At 49.2% G+C, this 18,045-nt stretch overlaps 1 protein-coding gene across 1 annotated transcript in view; it reads right to left on the minus strand.

Moving 5' to 3' along the window:
• Positions 1 to 14,566: 14,566 nt before the first annotated feature.
• Positions 14,567 to 18,045, minus strand: part of LOC138247027 (extracellular calcium-sensing receptor-like) — a 148,416-nt gene continuing 144,937 nt past the window's right edge. Inside the window, exon 6 of the mRNA XM_069201776.1 lies at positions 14,567 to 15,483. Coding sequence (XP_069057877.1) covers positions 14,567 to 15,483 — 917 coding nt within the window. The remainder of the gene's footprint in view (positions 15,484 to 18,045) is intronic.

Consider the following 18,045-nt stretch of genomic DNA (forward strand, 5'->3'; position numbering starts at 1 on the left):
CAAATCGAGCATAAATCTGTAAGAATTTTTCATTCTTGCCTTTAGATTGGTAATGGGGGTATTGCAGGAACTAGAGGGTGCTAACACTCCTTGATTTTTATAAAGTTGCAATGATAGGTCAGTTTCAGGATGTATAGGATACTTGAGGCTACAAGGCAGTTTTTTTATGCGATTAACCTTAATCTTAAGTGGATCAGCTGAAGTTAAACATCCTACATCATTTACATGCTGGAACCATAAAGAAGGTACTTGCTTGAGCATTTCTGCTAATACCTTTACATGACACATTTCCATTTTCTCATACAGCTCTTCAGATTCGCACAAAACTACTAAGATTTTTTTTTTGTTTACGTATACCCCATACGAGGTGCAGTAAGTCAAGCAATTAAATTTACATAACAAGTCTTAACCTAGTACATTTCCAGGTGAAGGTGGACTCAACAAAAAGCATGTTGATCAGTAATAGGTCCCAAAGTGATGGGATCCCATTCAATTATATGATGGAGAACTCACGTATTGGAAATGCCAAAAGCATCACTGAACAATCCCAAGAGAGGTAAAAAAGGAATCTCGGAGGTCTCCAGCGATGATCGGCTGCTGCCAGAATCAAACAAACATGTGTTGGCTCCTCAAGTGCTGTTCTAGTACTTTATGTATAAGGATGGCATTCTTTGGTTAAATGCAATGCAGATTTAGGTTTAGTGGTAGCATTAGAAACAAGATTAGGACAGGGAATTTCCAATGATTCACTTGGCCATAATTAAAACATAAATCTCCTCATCTACTCCCCATCTCCTTGTCCTCATCGCCTCACTCTCCTCCATTATTCCCTTGTTCTCCCATTGTGTTTATCACTTCCCTTTTCATCCCTTTTATGATTTGCTGAAATGATTCCATTTGAGAAACCGTTAGTTTTGATTTGTTTAAATCCTTATTTGTCTCTTTTACTTGGACACAGTGATTGCCAACATTGAGTGACTCAACAAAGCCTTTCTTGTGCCACTCAGTGCAGTTAGTGCTTCTGAATCTTTGCCAGTAATCCCTGCACAAAAGCAGCACTACAGCTTCCTGAACTTGTTCTACCAGTCGGGCAATGCCAGACTATATCGCTAGAACACATTTGTCAGTCTGCAAGTGATAATCCTTTATTTTGTTTACACTTAAATGTTTTCATTCAATCAGTCTTGACCGGAGACACATCTATCATATCATTTATCAGTTCATCCTTAGCATCTGCCAAGGCAAGGCAGCTTCATCAGCAGCAACACTTTGCAGCAAATTAGCTTTTTTGATCGATAGATCGCTCACTACACGTGGCGCCACTGAACTCAGCAACTAATTCACATCCGCCTAGTAACTCCTTACATAGGTGGTCATTACAACCCTGGCGGACGGTGTTAAAGCTGCGTAAATACCGCAAACAGGCCGGCGGACAAAACAAGGGAATTATGACCCTGGCAGTAACCGCCAACAAAGACAGCCACTTTAACACACCGCCCGCCACGGCGAAACAGGCACGCAGCGCGGCGGTTACCGCCAACAGACAGGCGGGAGACAATGTACCGCCCACACAATTACAACCCGCCAATCCGCCACCTTTTCCAGGGCAGATTCACCGTGGATAAAAACACTGCGGAAACAGCTTTTGCTATGGGAAAACGCTCACCTGAACACATCGCACGAGGAAGGAGGACACCATGGAGCCCGAATTACAAATCCTACCTGCCCTTGTCTTTCTGCTCCTCTACGACCAACAGCTACGTAGGCGCCGAAGACACTGGTGAGTACTGCACCTACGACACGGGGGAGGGGAGAGGCAAAAGTTAGGGGGACAACCAACAAACACCCCCTCCCCCACCCTTGCATATTACAACATACACACCAATGCAGTCACAAAAATCACAGTAACAACCCACAATCCCCCCGGAAGAATGAAAACACAAAGCGAATTTTGGGCAAACATTGTAATGTGTCAATATACATGTCATACAAAAATATACAGATATATATATCTCAAAATCACTCTTATTTACACATACAATCCGAGAAGTAGTGCAGATATGTACACAACAATGTCCGTGCACCAACAGTCCAAAAATGCATGGGCGAGGCCCACAAACTATACCTGACCAAAATTGGAGAGAACACTGCCGGGGCATCAGATAGAAACACTACAGGCACCTCAGGGGGAAGGGAAGGGGGGCCACTGTGCCATCCTGGGGAGTGCAAAGCCACAGTCTCACAAGTCTCTACAGTGGGTGGGTTGCCCACTGTGCCATCCTGGGGAGTGCAAAGCCACAGTCTCTCAAGTAGATGCAGTTCTCTACTGGTACTGGGTGGGACTGGTGCCCAGACTGGATGAGTCTCCCCGTGAAAGTTCATGTCCTGCCACTGTCCCAGCTGCACATGGGAGAAGGATGCCTGATGTGGCGGCCTCTTCATTCCTACACGGTGCATGCCCTGTTCAGCGGTGCTTTGACATGGCGGTCTTTGCCCTGTTCAGCGGTGCTTTGCCATGGCGGTCTTTGCCCTGTTCAGCGGTGCTTTGCCATGGCGGTCTTTGCCCTGTTCAGCGGTGCTTTGCCATGGCGGTTCTGAAATGTTCAGCGGTGCTTTGCCATAGCGGTCTTTGCCCTGTTCAGCGGTGCTTTGCCATAGCGGTCTTTGCCCTGTTCAGCGGTGCTTTGCCATGGCGGTTCTGGAGTGTTCAGCGGTGCTTTGCCATGGCGGTTCTGGACTGTTCAGCGGTGCTTTGCCATGTCGGTCTTTGCCCTGTTGAGCGGTGCTTTGCCATGGCGGTCTTTGCCCTGTTCAGCGGAGCTTTGACATGGCGGTTCTGATACGGACATTGGTGTGTGGCATGACGATCTCCACACTGGGCATTGCTGTGTGGCATGACGTTCTCTACAATGGGCATTGGTGTGTGGCATGACGTTCTCTACAATGGGCATTGGTGGGTGGCATGACGTTCTCTACAATGGGCATTGGTGGGTGGCATGACGTTCCATCATTGCCCAGCGGGGCTGTGGCATCCGGGCCCCTCCTGGCACTGACTCCGGCGGTGGTCTCCTGACCACTGACGATAGTTGGGTCCACCTGGGCTGTGACTCCGGCGGTGGTCTCCTGACCACTGACGATACTTTGGCCCTCCTGGGCTGTGACTCCGGTGGTGTCTCCTGACCAGTAACGATTCTTGGGCCCTCCTGGGCTGTGACTCCGGCGGTGGTCCCCTGACCAGTAACGATACTTGTGCCCTCCTGGGCTGTGACTCCGGCGGTGGTTTCTGGACCAGTGACGATACTTGGGCCCTCCTGGGCTGTGACTCCGGCGGTGGCAGTGGTCTCTGGACCAGTGACGATGGTGCTGGCGGTTGTGTCTGGACTGCCGGAAATGATGGCGCACTTCTCCGCCGTGACACTCACAACTGGCTGGGCAGACTTCCTCTGGACCTTCCCCACCTTTGTTGGAGTTACAGCTGACTCATCAATCCCCTTCGAACCCATGTCACTTGTTGTCCCACCAGGAGTCTTAACACGGTCCCGTCGGCCACTCTCCAATTTTAGTGCCTTTACAGGGGGTGGGCTGCCAGTGCCTTGGCTCCGGGTCCTACTGCCTGCCCTGGTGGCCGGTGCACTCCAAAAACCTTGAACACGCACCACTGGTATTGGAGGCTTTTAGCTGAGGCGCTACGACGGGACTGATGAATTGGAGGGGGTGGGGGTAAAAAGGTCAATTTGACATAGGGACAGTTTCTGACGGACACTGGGATGGGTAGCTGGAGGGGGTCTGGGAGTGGAGGAAGAGGAGGTGGTTGTAGGAGGTGTAACTTTAGGTGTTTTGGGTGCAGGTGCAGTTACTAGAGGCTGTCGTGAGGTGGATGGATGTTGGGTGAGTGATTGCCGGCATTTGTGTACTTTGGGAGGGGGCGTCACAGACACACTGGGAGAGGACACAGGGGACGTGTAAATGGCAGTGGAGGTGGTGAGTGCAGGTGAGCGGCTTGTGGTGCTGGGTGTCCTGGGGCGAGTCCTAGTGCCTGTAGATGTGGTGCATGCAGGTGTGTGTGTAGACGAGACTGGGAGGGAGGAGGGAGAAGAGGAGGAGGGGGACACAGTGGAGACAGTGGATGTTGCTGTGTCTGTATGTGGGTGAGGCTTGCGTGAGTGCCTGTGGTGTGTGTGGTGCCTATGTTTGCTTGAGCTACTTGTGTGTGTTGACTTGTGTGCATGCTGGTCTGTAGGTGTGCTTGGGATGGGCTGGGGTACAGGGGATTCGGTCTGGGTGGAGGAAGTTGGAGGGGGAGGCTGGACACAGGGACAATGGCTGCCATCAGTGCTGAGGCCAGAGATTGCAGGGTTCGCTGAAGGACAGCCTGACCAGAATGAATGCCCTCCAGGAATGCATTACCATGTTGCAACTCTCGTTCTACACCCTGGATGGCATTCACAATGGTAGACTGCCCAACAGTGAGTGACCTGAGGAGGTCAATGGCCTCCTCACTGAGGGCAGCTGGGGTGACTGGGGCAGGACCTGAGGTGCCTGGGGCAAAGGTGATGCCCACCCTCCTGGGTGAGCGGGCACGGGGCGAACGCTGAGGGGCTGCTGGGAGGGCGGTGCTGGTAGGGGAGGTGGCGGCTGTACCTGTAGAAATGAGGCGCATAGATGGTGCCGCCACCACAGGGGAGCTCCCATCGGCAGACGAGTCTGTGTCGCTGGTTGGTGATCCGGTGGCCGACCTGAAGCTCCCCTCGCCCTCCGTCTAACTGGTGCATTCAGAGTCTGTGGTGTGGCCCTCCATGGCCATGTGGGATGCAGCTCCCTCGTGCTCCGGTGCCACTGTACCTCCCCCTGATGATGCTGATGTACAAGAGGACAGGGAGAGCAGGAAAAGGGGGGGAGACAGAAGAAAGAGAGTTTTAGTGCATGGCATTCCGCTACCGTTGCCGGACAAGACAGACGCAGCAGCCCCCTGCATAACGCCGTGCTCCTGCCCTCTGCACATGCAATTTCTGGGATATGGCCTTCATGGCAATGGTGGACATCTGCGCACATGGATGCCACAGGGGCAACTATACCTCAACTTGGCACTCTGCTGAGGTGGGGTTGAGTGCCACATGGCCTACATTACGGAGGGGCCTTGCCTACCGATTTCGCCCTGGCCTAGGGACACCCACAGCCCACCTCCCGCACCTAGACCCCTCCACTGCACGCAAAGTCCGCAGAATGAGATTGTACTCACCCCCTTGTGTCTGCTGTGATGCCCTCAAGCACCCATCCAACTCCGGGTAGGCCACTGCCAGGATCTGGAACATCAGGGGGGTCATGGTGCAACGGGCACCCCTCCCACGTTGGGAGGCCATCCCCAGCTGAGCCTCCGCCGCCTTCTTGCTGCAGCGGCGAATGTCCTCCCATCTCTTCCGGCAGTGGGTGCCCCGTCTCTGGTGGGCCCCCAGGGTCCGGACCTCCTTGGCGATGGCACGCCAAATGTCTCTTTTCCGGTGGGCGCTGCCCTATATGACATGCACAAGGGAAGAGGAACAGTCATTACCAACTGCACCGTCAATGTGAGTGGCCCCTTCCCTACTCTGGCCATGTGGCCCATTCATTCACATGCATTAATGTTCTATGTACTCTGCCCCCTTCCCTCTTCCACCCAGCCCTCTCCACCCAGGCCTAGCCCATACAACGTGCTCCCTGTGTACTAACCTGTTGGTCTGGAGGACCGTAGAGTAGCGTGTACTGGGGGAGGACCCCATCCACAAGTTTCTCTAACTCCTGTGCAGTGAAGGCAGGGGCCCTTTCCCCAGACGCAGCAGCCATCGTCACTTCCAGACCGAGGTCACAGCAGCACTAGCAGTATAGGTCCTCTCCTGTCGAAGGTCAGGTATCTAGTGATTGAACAGATAGAAAATGGCGGTGACGTCCGCGGCGGTGACGTCCGCGGCGGAGCGCATCATCACCGCCGGCGCACCTGTTCATTGGCTCCTGGGACCCAGAGGGTCCAATGTTAACCAATGCAGCATTGCACCGCGGTCTACGACCGCCTACCGCGACGGTGTGCAACGCCAGCGCAGTTACCCCACAATCCCATTGTCCCAGTTTAGAGGTCAGTCAGCCGCCATTTCAGGGGCCCACATGGCTTTATTTACTACTGCGTCACACATAGCTAGGCCTACACTCAACACACATACAGGAAGGGTTTTGTGTCTGGTGTAGTCTTGTGTGTAACTGTGGGTACATACCTGGAGGAATAGTGACTGGTTCTTCACTGTTGTCCTTTGTAGGCACCGTCAGCTGGGACATATGAGAAGATGGTGGAATCCTCCGGTGTACTGACCGCTGGTGGACCTGTTGACAATGGAAGAAAGACATGTCATCGTCACCTACAGGTTTGACCGTGCCACTATCCAGGAACTACGTACCCAGTTGGAGCCAGACCTGATGTCACCGATCCGCCATCCAACTGGAATCCCCCCTGATGTGCAGGTGCTGTCAGTGCTCCATTTCCTTGCAAGTGGGTCATTTCAGACAACAGTGGCCATGGCATCAGGGATGTCCCAGCCTATGTTTTCCAACATCTTGTCCAGAGTGTTGTCTGCCCTGCTGAAACACGTAAGGAGATACATCATATTCCCTCAGGTGGAGGATTTACCTACAGTGAAAGGTGACTTCTATGCCCTTGGACATATCCCCAACGTCATAGGTGCCATTGATGGGACCCATGTAGCTCTGGTCCCCCCCCCGCAGGAGTGAACAGGTGTACAGGAACAGGAAGAGTTATCATTCCTTGAATGTCCAGATGGTCTGTTTGGCAGACCAGTACATCTCGCAGGTAAATGCTATGTTCCCTAGCTCTGTGCATGACGCCTACATCCTGCGCAATAGCAGCATCCCTGATATGATGGGTCAACTCCAGAGGCACCGTGTATGGCTATTGGGGGACTCTGGTTACCCCAACCTTTCCTGGCTATTGACCCCAGTGAGGAATCCCAGGACCAGGGCAGAGGAACGGTACCATGATGCCCATGGGCGGACTAGGAGGGTTATCGAACGCACCTTCGGCCTCCTTAAGGCCAGGTTCTGGTGCCTCCATATGACAGGTGGATCCCTATTCTACTCATCGAAGAAGGTGTGCGACATCATCGTCGCCTGCTCCATGCTCCATAATTTGGCATTGCAACGCCAGGTGCCTTTTCTGTAGGAGGATGATCCAGATGACGGTGTTGTAGCAGCTGAGGAGCCTGTGGAGCCTGTGGACAGTGATGAGGATGAAGCTGAGGAAGAAGAAAACGACGACAGGGAGTCAGTCATACAGCAATATTTCCAGTGACACACAGGTGAGAACATTTTCTGGTTTGACATTACATTAACTTTCACACGTCTACCTCTATCCTGTACCTACATTTCACTCACTATTTGTTAATTGAGTTGTACCCTTCCATTTCAGTTTCACAAGTGTGGTAACCTACGTGTCAACTGCTTGCATCCTTCAAGGGCTTGTGATGTGTGACATAGGTATGTTAGCCTTACAATGGGTAACCCATTATGACACTGTAATTGATAATACAAAGTACCAAATCATAGACTGACTCCAGATTTTTTGGTGTTTCAAGGGTGTTTATTTAAGTGCTCATAAAATGATGGGGGGTTGTAAAATGGTGATGGTGGAGGAATGTCCATGGCAAAGTCCAGTCTATTAGTCTCACAGGTGCACTGGCCATCTGGGCATTGGAAGTGGAGCTGGGGCAGTTCGAATATGGACAGGGTAACAAAGTGGGACAGTGGGGGGACAATCAGGGTGGTCTTATTTCCTGACGGGGGTATTGCTCTATCCTGTTCCTGGATCTCAGGGACCTCTTGCGTGGTGGCTGCCTGTCTGCAGGGGGTGGGGTGCTGGTGTGGTGGTCCTGTGGCGGGGCGTCCTGTCCACTAGCGCCGGCGGAGGTGGTGGGCAGTTCATCATCCTGGCTAGTGTCAGGGGCCCCTTGGAGTGCCACGGTGTCCCTCAAGGTCTTTTGAATGTCCGTCAGCACCACTACGATGGTGCCCAGGGCGGAGCCGATGGTCCTGAGCTCCTCCCTGAACCCCAAATACTGCTCCTCCTGCAGACGCAGGGTCTCCTGCAACTTGTCCAGGACCGTCGCCATCGTCTCCTGGGAGTGGTGGTAGACTCCCATGATGGAGGAGAGGGCCTCGTGGAGATTTGGTTCCCTTGGCCTGTCCTCCCTCTGTCGCACAGCAGCCCTCCCAGTTCCCCGTTGTTCCTGTGCCTCCGTCCCCTGGACCGTGTGCCCACTACCACTGCCACCAGGTCCCTGTTGTTGTTGGGGTGGTGGGTTAGCCTGGGTGCTCTGTAGTGGTGGACACACCGCTGATTGACCTGTCCTGGGTAGGGAGGTTTGGGCCCGCAGGGTGGGTGCTGTGCTGGTGTTACCAGAGGGTGGAAGCTCGTTGTTGGGGTGTGGCTGGGCAAGGGGAACCGACTGTCCTGAGGCCCACAATGGTCCGGGCTGGTCATCAAGATCCAGTGGGGCAGAGCTGCTGTCGTCACTGTGGGCCTCTTCTGGGGGTGGAGTGGTGTTGTCTGGACCCTCTGGTGTGGTGATGGACCTTCGGGTTCCTGCAGGGGTATAAGTACATGATTATTGCATGTGTGTGTTTCATGGTGTGCAATGGGTGGGTGTGTGTGAACCCCAGTGCAGGCATTCCTGTGTGGGGGCTTGTGTGATGATGGTTGGGAGGGTGTTCTGGGTATGTACAGTGAGCATGCTTTAGTGAGGGGTGACCATGCTTAGTTGTGTCATGCAGGGCTTGGTGTTGGGATGGGTGGTTTGTGTTATGGGTAGATTAGTGAGGATTTGGGGTGATAGGGGAGGGTGTGAGGGTGGGGGTGTGTGATAGCATGCAGGTTGGGTGGGGGATGTCATAGTTAAGATTTGACTTACCAGTGTCCCATCCTCCACCGACTCCTCCGAGGCTCTCAGGACGCAAGATGGTCAAGACTTGCTCCTCCCATGTTGTTAGTTGTGGGGGAGGAGGTGGGGGTCCGCCGCCAGTCCGCTGCACCGCGATGTTGTGCCTGGAGACCGTGGAACGCACCTTCCCCTGTAGGTCGTTCCACCTCTTCCTGATGTCCTCCCTATTTCTTGGGTGCTGTCCCACGGCGTTGACCCTGTCCACTATTCTGCGCCATAACTCCATCTTCCTGGCTATGGATGTGTGCTGTACCTGTGATCCAAATAGCTGTGGCTCTACCCGGACGATTTCCTCCACCATGACCCTGAGCTCCTCCTCGGAGAAGCGGGGGTGTCTTTGGCGTGACATGGGGTGGTGTGTGTGAGTGTGGGGTGGTGTATGTGGTGATGAGTGTGGTGAGTGTAGTGGTATGTGGTGTTTTGTGCGTGGATGTCGTGTGGGTGATGGTGTTGTGTGCCTCTGTGTGATGGGGTTGTCAATAGCTGTGCTCTCTCTCTCGCCTTCTCTCAGAATTTCTGGTTGTAGGGGTTTGTGGGTGATGTGGGTGTGTATTTTATATTGTGTTGGGTGTGTGGGAGTTGTGTGTGTATGTGTATAAGGTGTGTGTATTTGGAATTGTCCAATGTGGCAGTGTTTTGGAGCTGTGTGTGGATTTTGAGCGTGGCGGTGTGTACCGCCAATTGAATACCGTGGTTGAATGACCACAGCGTGGATTCGTGGGTCGTAATAGCATGGGCGTGTTTCTGTTGGCGTGGAGGTGGAGGATTTGTTTCCGCATGTTTATCGCTGACCTTTGGTGTGGCGGTGTTGTGTGGGTGTCTGAATTTCGGCAGATTCCGTGATGTGTGTCATAATTGCTGTGGCGGTCTACCGGCACCGCGGCAGTGTATTGGCGGTCTTCTGCACGGCGGTAAGCGCCTTATACCGCCAATGTTGTAATGACCCCCATAATCTTAAATGGATTTCATGGGTATTAGAAAATTGATTCTTGATGTTGATCAGGTCTCCGAGGGACAACAGGAGGTACATACATTATCCTTCCTGGATAAGGGTAATCTATTAGGCCCTATTTAGGAGCTCCACGTTGCTAGGCTGTTTTTATCTATTCTGTGCAGTAAAATCATGCCATTACTGTGCAATTATGAGTAAAACCCGACAGAATAGGGAATTACCATGTGGGGCTGTGAAACTACATGGAATGCCCCGAGCCGATGGTAAAAGTATGAGTGGGCTAATACATGCTATGAGAGGTCAGAGAGGCGTGGCGGAGGTAGGGGACAGAAGAGGATTTTTTTTAGCAGGAGAAAGCATTGTATGCTACAGCCAAGATCCCATTCAGTTTTTCCAGCCAGTTAGGAACTTCAGTAAATCCAGACGCGGACAAATCTAGCCACTAATAATCAGGCAGATCAAATTTAATGCATTGTTATCAGGCCATAAGAAGAGGGAGGGTTTTTGGAGAATCGCCTTAGGGGTCATCTTTATCACTGACACTAGAAGGTGGTATGTGCTGTTCTTCATGGTCTTTCGGCTTAGAAGCTGTATCTCATCGGCTCACAGTGCACCTAACACTCTCCTGGGAAAACGTCAGACTGTCATCCGAAGTTGTTTGGAGTCTAGCTGGGAGTGATTGGGCCAGAGGTCTAGACTGGGGGTGCTGATTTGCAGAGTACGCTAGAGCATTCCCACCAGTCATGCCGCTTGCTTGTTGGTTTTGTGCCCTTGGACAACCTGGATAGCCAGTGCTGCTCTACATATGGGACCTCCAGCTGACGCTCACCCATCATCACCCCAAAGCTTAGAGAAGCTTAAAACATCCAGTACATCATAGTTCTTTCCTTCCTCTGGTTCTAATTTGTTAGCAGTAGTCTAGGGATAAAATTATGGAGGAGGTGGGGCAGTGGATGATGAGCCTTAAGGCTACCCCTAATGCGGTTACTTAGGTATTTGGTACTGGAGTATCCTGTGAGTTTGCTTTATTCCTTGCATTTGTAACTTATGCTTTGTTTTGTTTGCTTCCTCATACCAAGTCAGGAAAACCAGCCATTGTTCATTATTTATCTTATTTTTAAGATCCTTCAACTGCCTTTTCAAGTTGCTGACGCATTCTAAATGAAGGGTACCTTCCTTCAGAAAGAATTCTTTCTTTTCTTCCTCGTTAGTGTGCACCACCCACTGTTTCAGAAACCCTAATGGTAGTACATGCTGGGGGGTTCTTCGTTCTTAGATATTGTCACCGTCATCATTAACTCACTTGTTAGAAACACACAAAGGTTTTCGCTAACCTGGGTTCTAACAGTTATCGGTTGAACTGCTCTTCTGGCGGGAGGACAGGAAGCACCTTAATAGGGTTTGGACACTCCATCATCTCGTCACCATATCCGTGCAATTTCTAGAGGCCACTTGCTCTGTAGTACAAAGGATTACATTCACATTCTCCGGCATCCTGTGACTTCCCCAAACCTAAATGCCAACACAGATTGTTCTGTCATCTCCCACCCAGATAATACTTCACCTTTGCCCAGCTTGCCCATTCAAAGCATCCGAATAGACATGTACAGATGTCTCATGTGTGGTTAATCACGAAATGATGTATGACCTGATCAAAGGGTCAAGTGCTGGGCCTCGCTCCACCCCCCATTGCTCTGGAGGAATCTTTACCTTTAGCCGCTGACACTCTTTCCTCACCTCAGTCAAGTGTAGGTAGTTCCCGGCCCAGGTACCAGATTGTCAAAGAGATACCACAAAATGCAAGTACACTTACCTGAACTATGCACACATTTATTTAGCAAGTCAGTCAAAGTATAATATTGCTATGCAATGCAACAGCAGGTCCTCTCTAATACAAAGAGCTTCTAATGCGGAACCCTCCCCAATTTGCATCACTTTTATAGGTGTTTTTAAATGAGGGTACATGTGACAGAAACTGAATCTCAAGATTGCAGATGCTCCCGATTCCTATGAAGAGTGCAAAAATAACTTGAAAAAGATACAAGACAACAAGAGCTAATAATTTATGAATCGTCATAAAGCCGCGCCAAACGTGGAAACTAGGACGAATACATCAGAAGGGAGAAAGCAGAGAAGAGCTGTGATTTACATGGGCACAATACAAAAGCAAGAGCTGAGCTAATATTGCAACATAGCGTTAACAATTGCAGTGGACTTTCATGCAGTTTCTCACACTAAAAAGCACTTGTTAAAATGAATGTTTTCTGGTCCAAAAAGTGGAGTGCCTCAGTGGGGTGTAGACTCCAAATGTTAACAGGCATTCAATTATTACATTATAATGTGATGTATAGCAGGCAGGGCTACTTGCCGAGCTATTGAGGGATGTATTCCACTTCCAACGGAGCCAGGAAATGAATCGGTAGCAAGCCTTTGCCAACGTGAGTTAATTTAAGCAAGACACAGTTTTAGACACCGGGCAGTAGAAAGAATGGCTGGCTTTACTGTAAAGCTGAGAAGAAGGACAAAAGAGGTTCGATTAATGTTAGTGGGTTTGATGTTGTTTGCTACGAGAACACTTCTGCTACAGAATAATCTCCTCTCTGAAGTAATATGTTTAGGTAGTTTTGTAGAATGTTTGAAAACACATTCTTGAAGAGTTGTTAGGGTGGCAGGTTCTAAGATTTTGAAAGTCGCAATACGGCCTTTTATTTATTGTTTTGATCAAGATAGTTTGTGAGAGAAAATAATAATTTCTGCCTTTAGCAGAAAATTTGGAAAATCTTTCATATGCTGATCAGCACAGGATTTTTACTCCTGTATAACAAGTGTGAGAAAAGTATCTACATTTGGAAGCAATTTGTAATAACTGGCATTCTTAAATTCTTCAATCTGTTCCCGGGAATACATTAAAAAAACAATTTTTATATTGTCAGAAAAATAGAATGTTAGTGCTTGAAAATCTGGCAATTAATTCGAAGGTCTTTGTATCTTCTTTTAACTATGTAAGATTGTAGACTCCTCTTGGCCCTTAAAATGGAAAAGTGTGCCGGCGCATGAAACGTTTTATTGCAGTGGTTCCCAACCTTTTGACTTCTGTGGACCCCTTTTATCAATACTGGAACCCGGGGACCCCCAATGAATCATTATTGGAATTCAGGGTCCTCCCCACTGAGTCATTACTGAAAGCTGGGGACTTAGGGCCTCATTATGACCCTGGCGGGCGGCGGAGGCCGCCCGCCAGGATCCCGCCCTCCAAATTACCGCGCCGCGGTCAAAAGACCGCGGCGGGTATTACGAGTTTTCCCCTGGGCTGGCGGGCGGTTCCAGTTAAACCGCCCGCCAGCCCAGGGGAAAACGACCTTCCCACGAGGATGCCGGCTCGTAATCGAGCCGGCGGAGTGGGAAGGTGCGACGGGTGCTACTGCACCCGTCGCGTATTTCACTGTCTGCAAGGCAGACAGTGAAATACATTTTGGGGCCCTCTTACGGGGGCCCCTGCCGTGCCCATGCCATTGGCATGGGCACGGCAGGGGCCCCCAGGGGCCCCGCGACCCCCCCTTCCGCCATCCTGTTCATGGCGGCTTTCCCGCCATGAACTGGATGGCGGTAGGGGGGGTCAGAATCCTCATGGCTGCGGAGCGCGCTCCGCAGCCATGGAGGATTCCAATGAGCAGCGGAAAGTCAGCGGGAGACCGCTGACTTTCCGCTTCTGACCGCGGCTGAACCGCCGCGGTCAGAATGCTCATTGGAGCACCGCCAGCCTGTCGGCGGTGCTCCCGTGGTCGGTGGCCCTGGCGGCCACCGGCCGCCAGGGTCAGAATGACCCTCTTAATCTGTTAATATTACTGAATTTTCTAAGCAGTCGCGGACCCCCTCAGGAGGCTTCGCAGACTCCCAGGGGTCCCCGGACCACAGGTTGGGAACCACTGTTTTATTGAATACATTCCAATTTTTCCTTCGTGTTTAAAAGATTTGACTGAAAGAGCAGTTGCAACATTAGAAAATTTAACTGTTTCAAGAAGTGATATGGAAAATATAGACAATGGTCACCCACTTATTTTAACCTACAGTTGGTATAGTTTTACAGTCCAACTTAATTCCAAGTAAACCATTTGACCATTTGATAAAACCCTTGTCCCATCAGATAAATATAGAATGGACCCACACAGAACAAGAGCAGAGTGAGTGTGATGCCAATCCTGCCCTGCCACCAGCCGGCAATGAGGTAAAACCTGGCCAAGCAAATACCAGGGACAATGGAAAAAAATAATTGTGCATCTGGGGTACAGGTTTTTTGGACATTCTGTGTAGCATTGAAATCCTACCATGTGGTAAAAATGTCTGATTGGTGCTTGAAGAATAAGGTTCAAACGATACACATTTCTGTAACATTCTTGAACAGGGATGACTATTGGAAAATGTACTCTGGAGGGAGGAGCTATCTTAGTGAAATAAGTTGTGTCTTTATTACATATTTTCATGTTGAAGTTTGTTTTATGACAATACTCTTCAGCGAAGGATGATCAGTTACTTGAGAATACATTGGTAACTATTTTAGCTTAATTGTCAAAGTTTTAGTGTAATAAAATGTAGGTGAACATGGAGTCTTCATATAGGTCCCGATTTTGTCCTGCAACTGCTATAATGTCGAATCAGCTCTACTCCTCCCTATTAAATGTTCTCGGGAGTTCATCTCAGGTCTCAGAAGAATAATATAAAGTTTGGGGAAGAATATACAGCAAAGCACTCCAGTGCTGGATGAGAGGATTGCAAATACTTCCTCAGCAACCACATATTTTCCTCTTGTGCTTAGATAGGTTGGGACAAACAACAACCAAACGCTGCAGAACACAAGCATGCTGAAGGTGATCAACTTTCCTTCATTAAAGCTGTCGGGCAACCTTCGTGCTAAGAAAGCAACGATGAAGCTAATGGAGGACAAAAAACCCAAGTATCCCAGGACACAGTAAAATATGATGAAAGAGCTTTCATTACACTCAATAGTTATCTTTCCCAATTCACTTTTCATGTTGTATTCTACAAATGGAGGATAAGTTGTCAACCAGACAATACAGATGATAATTTGTGGGCAGGAGCAGAGCACAATAAGATAGAAAGGCACCCTAGGTTTCATCCAAAGCCTCAGTCTACTTCCAGGTCTTGTAGCTCTGAAAGCAATTATCACTGTGATGGTCTTTGCAAGGATGGTTGAAACACAGACAGTAAAAACAATGGAAAAAACCACTTGGCGTAGTGTGCAGGTCTCTCTTTGGGGTTCACCAATAAATATCAGTGAGCAAAGAAAGCAAAGGACAAGTGCAAGCAGAAGAAGATAGCTGAGGGCCCGATTATTGGCCCTGACAATAGGAGTGTTGCGTTGATTTAAAAAAATGCACAGAATAGCAAATGTGAAGATGGCAAAAGAGATGCTGATGGAGGCCAGGGTTGCCCCCAAAGGTTCATGGTAAGATAGGAACTCTAACCGTTTGGCAATGCATTCTTTCTGTCCTTCATCAGGCCACAGGTGGTCCTGGCATTTTTCACACTCTGTGGCATCTAAAAAGCAATAAGACAAACACAGCCTATTCAGAGAAAGCAGAAACGGTAATGTCAAGACAATCTCTTGGAAATTCGTACATTTTTATAGTAATTTTATTTTTGTAAAACAAATCTTAGAGAGGCCTAAGAAAGGAAATTACTTTTTATGTGGTATTTTAATTTGGTTTTAAACAATATGTCTTTGGACCTTATTGTATTTTTCAAGCAGGTGCATGTCGGAAATTGGAGGAGGTTGTAGGACAAAATGGCCATTCACACTTGTGGTTCTTGGATAGAACGAACAGGGAATGACACAGAGGCCCTCTTTACGGGTTTGGTGGACGGCAGAGGCCTCCCGCCAAATTGGTACTGCCATCAGGCCACCTGTGCGACCAGAACACCACCAGCCCTATTAAGAGTTCACCGCAGGGCCGGGCCTGCGGTGAACAGGTCCTTAACATTGATGGTGCAACGGGTGCAGCAGCAGCCGTCGTGCTTTCCACTGCCCGTAATTCAGGCAGTGGAAATGGTGATGGGGCTGTCCCCTAGGCCTCGCTGCACTGCCCATGCCAAGTGCATGGGTCAGTGCAGGGGCCCCAATGGGACCCCCTTTCTGCCAGCCTTTGCATGGCTGGGCTACCGCCATGCAATGGCTGGTAGAAAGAGGACTTGTATTCTCCAGGAAAACGCTGCAAGCAGTGCTGCCCTGGTGGATTGAGACCACTGAGACTGCTAGGCTGTCACCTGTTGGCAACCTGGCGGTGTCAGCGGTCCAACCGTGGTGGCTCGCCAGGGTCATGTTTTCATGGTCGAAGGACCACTTTGGTAGTAGTCCAACCACGACCGTGACCCTGGCGGTCTGATAACTGCCAGGGTCATAATGAGGCCCAGAGTCTGCATGAGATTACTGCATTTCCCGATGGTTACAGGTGACAAGAAAATATAGTTCTCAAGAACAATATTTGTAAGTTAGTTTAATATGAAAGAAAGTCTAAAACTATGCAATGGAAGATCACTGGACATGCAAAACAAGTAAGGTGGCTACTGCATAAAATGAGAAGCTGCACAGATTCACAAAGATCTGCGCTGCAGCAAAGTGAGTTGGTTACCACTAAATTGTCCAGTTTCTTCCTTGTAGGCTGGTGTAGTAACTAAGGCGAATAGAAGTTCCAAGTATTTAAATTTGTCCTCATGGATATTGTGTGTTTGCCGTTGGTTTTATTAGAAAGCCATCTGATTAAACAAAAGCTGTCATAGTTCTGTGTTTCGTATTTCTACTTCTGTCTGCAAAGATGTTCTTTCATAAAGGTTTGGTTTTGCTGTTCTTGATTTCTCCTGGTAAAATGTGTGTTGGATCATTGGTGCCTATTTGAAAATCTGTCTGTGGCCTTCCTTTCAGTTTCCAAAGAAGCTGCTTTTGGATTTGAATTAGATTTTCTCACTGGAATTAGGCTACAACTGACTCATTCAGAAATTTGGATAATTCTGTGACCATTTCTGATTGCTTCTCTTTTCTGACAACTCATTTTTGTATTTCTTGCTATCATTTTTTTAACATCTCAAACTTTCCCTCATAGTGCCTTGAAGTGAAGGTGACACGCAGGCAAGAAAGGTAGCAGCAATAAAAGATTTATTGGCCGTAATAACAACACATAAGTAAAATGTGCTCAGAGCCCAGAAGACACCTCCAGATCCCAACTGCTCCGCTTGGTGTCTCACTGAATACTCTCCCTCAGAAATGTATGCATGTCCGTAGAGGGCTGGCCTGGTGTGTAGTGGGTACCTATGGTACTGACACTTTATACCAGGTCCAGTTATCTCTTATTAGTGTAGGGTAGGCAGTGCCTAGAAGCCAGTCTCTATAGAGGTAGCTATGGATGAGTAGCCAAGACTTATCTAGGAGTCATGCAAAGCTCATACAAGACCACTGTAGTCACACAGTACTCACTCACATGAATGAAAATACTCAGTGTTACAAAAATAAAGGTACTTTATTTTGGTGACACACATACCAAAAATACCATAGAGACTATAATCCCTTAGGAGGTAAGTAATACACAAATCATATACACTAGTATGCAGTAATAGACATAAAAATAGTTAGAAAACAGTGTTAGTAATAATCACAATAGTTAGAAATGGGCCTAGGGGGAGCACAAACCATATATTAAGAAAGTGGAATGTGAAAGTCAGTCCCCCACCTAGGCAAGTGTAGTGTGTAGAAGGGAGCTGGGAGTACTAGAAAAGCCCAAAGGTAAGTAGCACAACCCACCCTAGTGACCAGGAAAGCAGGAGTAAATCACAGTAACTTTCCCAGAACACACACAGAAACGAGAAGAAGAATTATGCAAAACCCAGAAGAGACTGCAAGACACCAACAGTGGATTCCTGGACAAGAAGACCTGTGGAAGAAGGGGACCAAGTCAAGAAGCACAGAGTCCAGAAAGAGCAGGAGCCCCTGGTAAACCAGATGAGGGTGCAAAAGGTGAAATACTGGTGTAGAAGAAAAGTCAGCACTGCACCAAAAAAGACGAAGTCAGGAATCTGGAGGGTGCAAGTGATGTCCCATGCTGGACGGAG

Source organism: Pleurodeles waltl, chromosome 7 (genome assembly GCF_031143425.1).
Source record: "Pleurodeles waltl isolate 20211129_DDA chromosome 7, aPleWal1.hap1.20221129, whole genome shotgun sequence".
Taxonomy (NCBI): domain Eukaryota; kingdom Metazoa; phylum Chordata; class Amphibia; order Caudata; family Salamandridae; genus Pleurodeles; species Pleurodeles waltl.